The sequence below is a fragment of the Lates calcarifer genome, linkage group LG7_1, assembly GCF_001640805.2.
Source record: "Lates calcarifer isolate ASB-BC8 linkage group LG7_1, TLL_Latcal_v3, whole genome shotgun sequence".
NCBI classification, from domain to species: Eukaryota; Metazoa; Chordata; class Actinopteri; family Centropomidae; genus Lates; species Lates calcarifer.
In genome coordinates this window covers 4,458,726-4,470,813 of record NC_066839.1, presented here as the reverse complement: position 1 = coordinate 4,470,813, position 12,088 = coordinate 4,458,726, and the positions used below count along the sequence as shown (strand labels likewise).

General features: G+C 38.8%; 1 protein-coding gene across 3 annotated transcripts in view; it reads right to left on the bottom strand.

The window, feature by feature from the left end:
• The window catches only part of LOC108885238 (tripartite motif-containing protein 67), a 70,689-nt gene that overhangs the window by 38,629 nt on the left and 19,972 nt on the right, over positions 1–12,088 (bottom strand). For all 3 annotated transcript variants that reach the window (XR_007813600.1, XM_051071759.1, XM_051071758.1), the window contains 4 exons: positions 11,096–11,191; positions 8,179–8,301; positions 2,770–2,880; positions 328–481 (listed from right to left, as the gene is read on the bottom strand). Coding sequence is in view for 2 of the 3 variants with exons in the window: in XM_051071759.1 (XP_050927716.1) it covers positions 328–481; positions 2,770–2,880; positions 8,179–8,301; positions 11,096–11,191 (484 nt within the window). In the remaining variant the exon portion in view is untranslated. The remainder of the gene's footprint in view (positions 1–327; positions 482–2,769; positions 2,881–8,178; positions 8,302–11,095; positions 11,192–12,088) is intronic.

Below are 12,088 nucleotides of genomic sequence, written 5' to 3'. Positions count from 1 at the left end.
TGTCAGATTAAGGATGTTTGTGAATGTTTTTGCATGTCTCTACTACTAGTACTAGTCAGCCTATGAAAACAGTTCTTCAGTTTACTCATTTACAAATCAATAAAAAAGGAAAAGATCTTATTCTGATCTTGGTTCTTCTTAACAATATCATGTGAACACTGCATTACAATACTATTGACGTGCATTATGTTAGAAAAATTAGAAAACAAATTAGAAAAAGCAAACCTGTGCACTGATGTATGGGTAACTACACAATCCTGTAATCATGTAGTTGTAAAATGGTTTTAAAAATGCCAATAGAAGGGAAAGTGTGTGTTGTTTCCTCACCTTTGCCTTGGATGAAGTCCAGCTGCAGGATGGTCTGGAGCAGTGAGTCGGTGTTGAGGGTGAGGTCAAACTCGGGGCCGACTTTTGGCTCCAGGGCGCCTTTTACCCACTGGTCCTGAGACGATGTCACTCGCTTGATCAGGGCGTCTGAGATCTACACACACACACACAGGAAATGAGCACTCATGAATTCAATATCTACATGTAAATTTGCTTGCAAGGCTGTAATATCCTCCCTGCATACAGAAGAGCCTCTCTGTTCTGGGATCCGCTCCATCCATGGCTACACTGCATTGTGTCTGACAAGTGAAATGAGGCACGTATTTGTGCAGTTCAAATATTTAAAGATACGAATTAGACCCTTCATCTGCGGGTAAGAGCTTCACTGCCTGAGGGAAAAAAAAGCTAAGCGAATATATTAAATTAAACTACGCTCAACTGCAAAAAATGTGATTGCTATTTTCTTTAAAGGCAAAACATGAGCAGAGTAATTTGGAAATTCAGCCTAGAGCATTAAGAGCATAGATTGATTCATTTAGCTTCATTTTTTCCACTTCAGATTAGTTGAATTTACAAATGGTCCTGAATTTACATTGAGCACTAATATCTGCCGTTTATTCCTAAGGAGCCTCTAGCTTGGATTTAGGCGTTGGCAACCATAAAGAACCACATAATCAATACATTATTAAATATTCAGATGAAATAGAAGAGAGGGGATGTGTGTGTGCCTGTGTGTGTCTATGTGTGTTTCTGTGTGCATGTGTGTCCCTCAGGAGTGTCTTTGATCTCTATTTCATCTTTCCCTTTCACCTTACTCGATTTCTCTCATGCTATCACTCTACAGGAAGTGAAATCATTCATAACCAGAGGCAGAGACATAACAGAAATTGAAACTAAGGTCCCCCACACACCACCACTGTATGTGTAAAAATAACTGCAAATCAACCAATTTGCTTTTTCCTTACAATATGTAGACATGTATTAAAGTGATAACCCTTTCCAGATGCCACAAAGTGGGCTTGAACATTTCATAAATATGACCATAAAGCATTGGTATTATACCAAACAGGGAAATATTTAAAGTTTTATAAGCTGTATGAGCTACATATGAACCAACTCCTGTATATTCCTTTTGTTGGTCGATTGACAGACAAAAACGTGTATAATGTGTTATCATACACAGTCACTTTACGTATGTCTGGACCTAGAGAGGCATAAAATTCAAATGGACTTATTTAGGAATTGGAAAGGGAAGTGCTGCATAAAAAGTGCAGTAAACACGAATCACAGATACAGAGTATATGAAAAAATCCATTGTATTTAATCATGTTTTTACAGCTGAGGCCACTGAAACCTCAAAATTAACATACCATCAGTTTGAAATGTGAACAACGTGAAGTGTGTTTTTTAAGCTGTTAAAGAAGGTTGTCTTTCTTCTCCGCATGTGCCCATGTAACATTTGCCCTTTCTCTGCTTGGTCTAAACATGCAAAGATCAATAACTATTGATCAGCTATTGAGCATCTGAGCCTGCTGATAACTAAACATGTCGGGTCAATTGAAAACGATCAGCTGCAGTATTTAACCAAATCAGATGCATCCTGTGTTGCTGTGTTTGTGCACAAGTGTATGATGGCACATATGTGTGTTGTTGTTCCTCTAACATCAGTGCTGAAGTCTTCCTCCTCTGACTATGCAGTGTTTTTAGCCACGCTGGTTTCAGAAACATCAGAGGCTCGCTGCAAAGTGGATTTCTCCTCACAGGCTCAGAGGACCTCAGTATCACACTTCCTCCTTCCTTTCAACTTTCACATTTACATTTTTGGTTGTAAATACTTCAGAAACAGTTGATTCAAGTTGATTTGTTAATGTGAGACTCCATACTGTTTTTTGCCCCATGTAACTTAAGTCACAACTTAAAGTGAGATGTTGTAGAGAAGGATGTGGTTGTTTATGATGATCAGCAATTTCCCTGAAGAGGCTAAAACCAAGAGTGAATTTATTTTACTACAGTCTGATACTGCTTAGGCATCTGTACCATAGACATCCACTGATGCGTTTGGTTGTTTTATGTGTTTTTTAATGGTTTGTACATGAAAATCGGCACAGAGACTACATGGCGATTCCTGCTGGGTGGATAAATTATTTGCCAATTTTAGTATCTTTGGGGATATTGTAATAATAAATAAATAAAACCAAACGAAAACCATGTTTCTCAAAATCTGGTGAATTTAATTTTTCAGACAAGTTTTTACATGATTCCCACTGAGGTGAGAAAATTCTCCAAATTCTGGAGTTGCATAAACCATTTCTTCATGCTTTTCTGAGCTATGAAAAGTTCACATTTTGTAGCTTTCAATATCTAAAAGTTATTTTTTTTTCCTTTACCGAGTTACCATGTGAAGACCTACTGCAGCATACAGTCACACAATGACAAACATACCTGGAGGAATCCACTGGGATCGTTCTCCTTGAGGACTTCCAGACAGTACTCCATCATACCTGTGGTCTGACGTAGCTTCATGGTGCAGTGGGTGATCTGGTCGCGCACCACCTGACGAAGACACAGATCAGAGAAATGTGTTGCTAAAAGTTTACAGTCTTGATTTACTGATCATCCCTCAGAGGATTTATGAATTTCAGTGGCTCAAATAAAACTAAAGTAACTTTTTAACACAGCTTGTTGTGGCTTAATCCAAACAGAAAAGGTCCTGTAGTGTCTTTGGCAACACTTACAAGCTATAAAAAGACTGAAGTTTATCACAGGATTTCTACCACCTGCTATTGATTCAACGTCAGACTACACAGCACTGTGAAGGTCTGGCTATGCGAGACTAACATTACACCAACTGCCTCATACATCGCCTACACTCCATTTAACCACGATTCTCCACTCAGCATGACCAACTCGAGCACAGCCAACAGAAATAAGTAACCAAGTCTAAAGATGCAGCAGCTAAAGGACTCAGTGTCCAAAGGAGGCCACAAAAACAGCAGAAAAACTCCTCCCACATTGTTCAGTAATAACACAAAGACGAAATGAGATGAGAACATCTGATGTGTTAAATATGTGAACACAGTAAGACTTTGACTGGAAGCTACTCTGAGTGCACTGCTTTTCAGTTCATATATACAAGGCTTGTAATTAGGAGTGGGATAGGTGTCAGAGGTGGGGGATCAGGTGGTTGGAGTTGGCTGGAACAACAGGTGAGTTAATGGCTGGCAGGCAGCAAAGACAGGAGAAAGGTGCAAAAATTAAAAACTGGCTGAGGACATGACTCTAAATCCTGTAGTATTCCTGGCACACTACCACCAGCTTCAACATGTGATGCAATGGAAAGAGATGGAAAAAAGAGAATGATCAAGGTGAGGTGAGGTTCAGCCTCTCTCTTTGGATGTCGCTCTACTTTTTCCCCTCACACACAAATCCACACACATGTCATATGCTATCTGCTGGCTGAACTCCGAGCACAGGGGAAATGAGATTTGGACGGGTGTCACAACCAGCCGTTCACAGCTAATTGAAACTCAGCGAACTGTCACCGCCTTATTAGCCTTTTGTTTACATTCAGTCATACCTGCCCTACATTTCAACTGATCTTAAATCATCTGCTCAAAGTACAACTGGTACATGTTTTGTAATATGTAAGGTGCATATGTTTCTACCTGACAGATACAGCAACATTTCAAAAGTTAGGCAAGAAATCAGACAGAAAATATTTTGTGGTGTTGGCAAATCCAAGATAATTAATTATAACATTAACCAACGGTTGCCTAAATGAATGAGAGAGATAATTAGATGGAGTCTTGGTAATTAGTCCCCTCATTTATTTCATAGTTAATGAGATCACAGTTAATTATCCACCTGTCAACTGCTGTCTAAACTGAAATATGAAGACCATGAAGAGGATCAAAACAATCTACAATCTGAGATACAGGCTCTGTGTGTGTGTGTGTGTGTGTGTGTGTGTGTGTGTGTGTGTGTGTCTTATGGCTGACATTTTTTGCTAAGTTTTGTTTATTTGTGTTGGTATTTTCTGTATTAATTAAATCACTATATTCTCATTAATTATTGCATATCTGAGCTATGGGTTTGTCTTTTATTTTTTTGCTTTAATAACTTAAAAGCCCACAAAAGGTACACTTTCGTAACCTTGGTATTAAATTAGTGCAGCAGATCGAGTAAATATTTTTTATTTTACACTTTTGATATTTGGTTGTACATATAAAAGGTTTGAGCTATATGACATATTTTGTTCCAGGTTAGGGATTAGGAGGGTTAAAGAATGAATTAAAGGTCAATGAAAGGTCATTAAAGGAGAATTAATTAAATAAATGATGTATTTTTGTACTCATGTCACATTAATCATGCAGGAATTCACCTGTTCCATAATATACACACAGACACTCAAATTATTTACCAAGAGAAAATTTGCTTTTCAATCCAGCTTGGCAAAAACCCTGCTCTTTTATCTCCTGTGTAAACAACATGAAGTATGAAGCGTGAAGCCTGAGTAAATCTCAGATTTATTTCAATTTCCTTCTGTCCCACTGAGACATGCTGTCACCTCCCTCCCATTGGCTCCTGCTGGCCTGGTTGAAGGGCTTTTCCAATATGTTCCACATGCATCTGAAATGAATTTGAGGGTGCAAATATTGAAACATGTTAATGTAAGCCCAGATCTGAGATACCACAGGCACACTCTGAATGTGGCTCACAGGCTCTTCATCACAGTCTGAACCACATTTCAGTTCAGGTTTGAGTAATATTTTGGGCTGGTATCCTCCACTTTTGGCAGTTTTTTGGAGCAGAAATTCACAGTCTTTAGCACAGAACACCATGATGCAGTAAACAGGAACACAAATGCTCACTGTGCTTTCTTTTGTATTCATGTTGTCACTTTTGAATCCAATATTGCTTTAAAACTTGTGTTTAAATGCAGTCTGTGTAAGTTAACTGTTTAAAATAACCTCTTAGTTTTCACAGTGTAAGTAATGGTCACATTTAAAGATACTAATCAACAGCACTGGCAGGTTTGATCCAAAAAAAATGAAAGTACAGGCTTCTGACTTGAGTACCCGAGATTGGATGAACCTTAATCTCATTCACAGAAGGACTCAGACGCACAGTCAGGGACAAGTGAATATTAATCCATCAGCTGCTGGATTACGGTTAAGACTACAGTATGTGTGTGGTTTTCAGTGTGCGCACTTATGAATGTCTGTCTTCACGAGGACTAAGTTTTAAACCTGGAAAACATTTTGGAAAATTAGGACATTTTTTTGGAAAGTGAGAAGGTTTTTGGAAACAGAATGTGTTCAGAAAGAAAGACGGTTTTGGGAAAGTGAAAGCATTTTTGGAAACTTTTGGAAAGTGAGAATGTTGGAGAATTATGACATTTTTGAAAAGGGAGGATCTTCCTCTCCATGTGGAACCCAATGGACAAGAGAAAAGTAAGAGTAGCCTCCATAATGTTATAGTACAAAATGGGGTCAGACCTCCAGGTGAGATGGTTAAGCTGAGGGAAAACTGTCGGTCGAGGTCATAAGATCGAGGGACGCTCAAATAGAAATGGTTAAGGTCAGGGCAAACTGTTCATCAGAAGGTTAAGGGCACGACCCTTAGAGGCTAGCAAAGTACAAATATGTGTGTATCTAGTACTGATTAGTAACTGGCTCAGAAGAGATTAAACTAGAAAACCCAGTAACCACACTGACTCGCATGTTATATCCCTGCCATACACTAAGCTGCTCTTACTGTTCCTCACTGTGTCTGTATGTGATGGTTTACAGTGATGCAGCTACTTCCCTATAAAATGTCTTTGTTCAACCATCAGTATGTGATGTTATAACCATTACATCCAGTATAAATTTAATATGTTGATTCGATTTCACTGTCTGGACAGGTCCTACAAAAACTAATGAAACTAACAGACAACAAGTCCTCGTACATGACTGACACAGACAAATACAGGAAGTATTTCTATCTGTTCTTCGAAAGAAAAACACAAAATATGTTGCTTTTAAGGGATTAAGCTCCAGGCTTTGGTGAATTTTAGAAACATCTGCCTTTCTTGATGCGACAAGTCTTTCAATCTTTTTTTTTTTGGTTTTGTGTCTGATCAGAGCTGTATCTACAAAAACAGATTAAAATCCTTGTAAGTGCTTTTGGGAAAAAAAGAGGCCAAAGGGTGAGTTCATGGTCAGAGAATATGAAGATCCACTGAAATAGATCATTTTTACAGCCATCTACGGGAACTTTTAAGGAGAAAAGGAGCAACGGAGCAAACGGTTATATAACTTGCAAGTCAACCAAAAGGCAAGCGATGTTCAGTCCAACGATGCAACCATGGAAAAGCTGTATAGTTTGTGTCTGAGTTGTAGGAGTAGTGTGAAAGTGCAAATAATGTGTGAAGAAACCTGGTTAAATCAGCAGCGGGGTGTTCACTTTTTCATTAATTTGAAAAGAAATTGTGATGTTATTAATGATATGTGAGGCACTTTTTTAGATATGGGGGTGGAGGCTGTGATATTAAACCACACACTCAACTCAGAATAACGTAAAACTGTGAAAAGGCATCAGTCCAAATGGATCTTTTAGCCACACATTTTTGCTTTGAGGTCAAGTCTTCAAGCTGCTGCTCTTCTATTTTCTTGTCTCCACAAAATGAATGGACGCCTGCAGTTAAATCATTATATCAGCTACTGATACAAACTCTCCAAATTAATATTTATTCTTGTAAAAATGTTTTTGAATTTATCTGCCATCTACAAGCAGCTACTCTTCTCTTGCAGCCTTCCAGCTCTTTGCCCTCTGGCTAAATCTCAATCCCAAGCCTGCAGATAATGACAACAGCTGTCCTTGGGGCTTCCGTCCAAACACAACCCCCCCTCCCCCACCACCATCCAGACGGTCAGTCGGTCGGTGGGCACGTTGAGGCTGGGCAGGCGTCCATGTGATACTCTGGGACTTGGGAAAACCCCATCAGTGGATTTACAGAGGAAAGTAAAAAAAACTAGACTGCAAGACAGAAATAATTTAGCTGAGACCTGAATTTTTTCAGGTATTAGAAACCCTGTAAACATATTTTCTTAATCAGCTTCTCACTAAAAGCGATAAGCTCACTATTATCCTCTAAAGTTAGAACAGAACTGGTTATTTTATCTGAGAAATTTCTGTATTTGTGTTTCATCTGTGCTCTTGACACTAATTTGAATAGGCTGTAGTTTAACATAAAAATCCAAACCTAAATCAGATGACAGTTGTTTTTTAAGGGTTTGTGAGTTATTAATATATGACATGTAATGCATTATTGTTGCTTATTTATTTAATTTAATATTTAATGTTAAAGAGAGGTACTTAATATTTGACCTGACGTTATTTTACAAAGTTTCACAGCTTCTTGTCTTTAATCTACTCATGTTTATGCTGTTGTCGATACACTGAGGTATGAATGAAGAAGTGCTGGAACAGAAAGAGAGAAAACAGATGCTGCATAAAATACAGTTATGGTTGCTGGTCGCAGACAGAAGTAGACAAACCAAAAGAAAAGCAGGCTGCCAGATTTCAACACCGTTTCTTATAATCAAATACCCCAAGATATACTGCTCACTTTAGGCAGGAAAAGCATCAACTGAGGAAGAGAAATGGAGAGCTGTTTGCAGTATCAGTTCAATGCAATCACCAAGAAAAGGCCACAAAATGTTTATTAGAAAATCAGAGGATATCCTTTAGATTAGATGACTTCCATCAGTCTGATGAGTCTTATTATTTCTTCTCAATCCAGCTGCTGGAAGCTGATTCACATTTTAAAGTAATGAGTTTACAAACACAGAGATCCAGCAGTCTCACCTTCAGTTTGTACTCCTTCTCCTTGGTGACTTTGGTGAGCAGTTTGGCTTTCTGTCTGGTCAGCGCCTCGATCAGGGAGTCGCACTGAGCCACAAGGCAAGCTTCAAACTCCACACCGTTCTCCTGCCACAGCACAAACACACACACACAATCAAAAGGAGTGAAAATCATTGTGAACTTAAAAAGAAATGTGCATATGGATGATCATCAGTTTCTCCCTCACTCTAAGAAACAACGTCATAATAATTAAGATGCTCCAAAGTCGTTCTCATTATTAGCTTCAGTCGAAAATAATAAAATCACCAAAGCACCCCAAAATAGATCTGTTGGTGTGTTTTCCTTCATTTAGCAGCGCGGAGCTGATGTGTGTTTATTGCTGATATGTTAATTTATTCACCAGATCTTGCTCTATTTTTGTCTCAGCTGCACAAACATTAGTATAGTGTGAATTATTTCAACAGACTGCAGACAAAAACATATACGACACATTTACCATCTGTGCTGCTGCTGTGCTCTCCGCCATTTTTCACTCATGACACAAGATACTGTACATGAAAATACAGTTAACGTACTGTCCATGTAACTATACTTACTTTGATCACTTTCATTTCAGTTTTAGTTTTGTTTTTTTTTTAAAGGTGGGATGTGATTGGTTCGTTGCATCACTACAGCACAGCAGAGAAAATAATGTGTTTTTTTATTACCCAGCTGTAATCAGGTCAAAGTGGCTGAGCTTTGTGAGATAGAGCTGCATACTAAGCTTTTTTTCTTGAATTTACTATTTCACTTTTGTGTTCATTTTTTTCTGCTTGTTAAAATAGCAACACAATTACATTAACCACTGCCAACACAAGAAGCCATAAACTACAGGAGAGAGGGTGATAAAAGGAGGAAGGAAAAATAGGCCAACCTTTGAAATATCAGTGTATATATAGACGTGTATAATACATACTACTACGTACATGTTTTATCTATCCTGTTATTTTTATCCTGATTCTGTTGTATTAACTCAGTAGTTTGCCTGTTTTAATCTGGATTTAGCTTCAGCTGGGTGCCTTGTATACATCTGTTGCATTGCTTATCTATTCTTTATTTATGTTAAATGAATAAATAAAGCATATATACCCTAAAACCAAAAGGAAAAGACAGAAACATTAAAGGCATTCATAACCATAAGAACCATTTAACTACAAGTTTCAGGGGCTGGAGGTTAGTAGGGAAGTTAACTTAACTGATGCTCTAACTTGCAGTCTGCAACACGTTTCAGTCATAGTCACTGCAGACACAATACTGCAGGTATAGCAGCCCCTAAAAGCAGAGGGGAAACCCCGGCATACTGTAGGTTCTCGTGCAGTAGCTGGAAGTTAAGGATCCACACAGGGCCTTTTATCTGAGCAAAGAGCCCACATGATGAGGATATGAGGTCTTAAATAGATTTCCAATCAAGCTTCCTCCACTGAGAGACACAGTTCAGCTCTGTAAGAGGATGAGTGCTGAAGATCTCTATTCCTCACTCCCACACTTTTCTTTCTCTTTATCCACCCATCTCTCTCTGGCTCTCAGACAGAGCAAAGTAGTGCTAAGAGTTTTTTTTTTTTTTTTTTAATGCAATCCTCTTCATTCTGCAATCACACTCTTAATGCCTGCTCCTAGAGCTGTGGCTGACAAGATATGACAGTGCACACAGTCTGTGCTGTTTCTGTGTGTGACAGTGTGTGCACGACTGCAGATGCTGCGGGAGAGATCAGCTGCACAGCAATGCTGTCCACAGGGGAAATACACACACACACACACACACACACACACACACACACACAAATAAATAAATAAATACACACACTTCACATTTGGCTGATATGGTTTGTTTTAGTTTAGTGATTCAGTGGATTTACCACCCTGCTGCACAGTGTGAGGAGTCCAAATGTTTCTCTGTGACTGATTTATTTGGAGCTTATTGTCCATTACCAGTAGTAACCCCAAAGCAAAATTTATTTTATCTGAGAAAAACATGTAAATTATGTAAAGAGCTGTACGTGTGGAGGAAACTGATCGGACATGGGTGTTGGATGTGGTAAAATCTTCTCAGCATGCTCATGGAGCAGGGAAAAGTCCTGAAGCAGCTGGGTTATCGTGAGGTTAAAAATGTTTGCCTCTAGAAACAGAACCCCCTGGTTAGTTTCCTCATACCTTAACACTGCACTTGAAAATGGTCATATCAGCATTACATTAACAATTCATGTGAGTATTTTCTTAAGTGCTGGTTAAGGTTTAGTAGAGTTTACGCAGCTACAACTACTTGGTTAAGGTAAGGGAAGGGTTACGATCACGGTTAAAGGAAACCAGAGCTTTGTGAAGAGCAGTTTTGTAAACCCTGACTTCATGTCTGAGATGTTTTGTGCTGCTATAATGAAATCGAACAACTTCCACTTTTGCTTCCGAGAGACAACAGTCATTATTCACATGGCCACAAGCATGTGTTGGTCAGCAAATGTTATTTAAGGTAGTTTTTAATTGTTCTTTCTAAGGTACTTTTGTGCTTCAGTATCTTCAGATTAGCCTGGGTCAACAATCTGACGTTCTTATCAGCAGGACATCATTATTAATCCATGCTCTCCAAAACTGTTACAGATCACTGTTGATAAATAAATCTGTTCTATGATGGTTAAGGTTTGGTTACAACAAAAATAATTTGGCTGAGATTAGGGAAAGATACTTTATTAAACCTTGAAACGTTGCCGGTTTGTCAAAGTTATGACAGATCACATCCATCAGTTTGTGTTGGGCTGCTGCATTGCGTTCTGGTCTATTGAGGCTACTGTTAGAGGAGAAATTGGCATGTGCCTCTTCTTTGAGAGAATTCTTTCCAGAGGATGAAGATGAAGATTGATTTGACGAGTCTTCAGTGGTGTTTCTGTACCTGAATCTGCTGAAGCATGTTCTTGAGTTGAACCAGGAACTCCTTAGCATCTTTAGCTTTGTCAGAGACACCGTTCAGGGCCTGGGAGATCTGGCACTGCAGGGACAAAGACAAAATGCAATTACTTTAATTTTATAAGGAAAAAAGGGAAAATGCATTTAAATATTTGATTCACAGATTCCACTGCTGTACATGTTTCATTACAAAAGGAAGAAATTAAATGTCAAGAAGAAGAAAAGGGACCATGTCACTGACAGTCAATGACTCACACATCACTGAATCTAACATTTGTCCTGTATAAGGCTGAACCACTGCTCCTCTCAGTCAAACTGTGCAACCAGTACAACCAGTGAAGCACTGAGGCTTTGAGGCTTTTCCTAAGATGTCAGTTATGTAATCATTTAACCCAGCAGACCATTCTCCCTGGATGCTCAGATTACCACTGATCCTAGCCTAAAGCAAATTAAGTGCTACCTCTTCCTCCTCTCATAGGCCAAGACTCTGCATTGTCTTAATAATGAGGATTAAGTTTGTAATCTAGATTAGATTCTGATCTAGATTAGAGACTGGAAAATCCATGATGACTTCAAGACTGAAACAAAAAAGGAAGAATTAAACAAATAAGCAAGATAAAGAAATAATGATTTAGGTAGGTACAGACATTGTGTACTCCCAGTGCACTGATGCCAGGTTATTTTCTGACACTGCCGCTCCCACCTGCCCTCTAGTAACCCCAGCACTTCCCATTTTTCCAGTGACCTGAGGGACATTCACCTCCAACAAAACACAGCAAAACATGTATTTAAAAGGAAGTGGATAGAGGATGTGCTCTGCCTTTTCAATACAGTGGGTTTTTATACACGTCACTGGTGACTGGGTAACACCTCTGATACACCCAACAAACAAGCAAAAACATACCTGCAAGGAAACATGTTGTTCAACCTGGTAACCATGCACATTTTCAGATTTAAAGTGCCTCTGATTTCCCTGCGC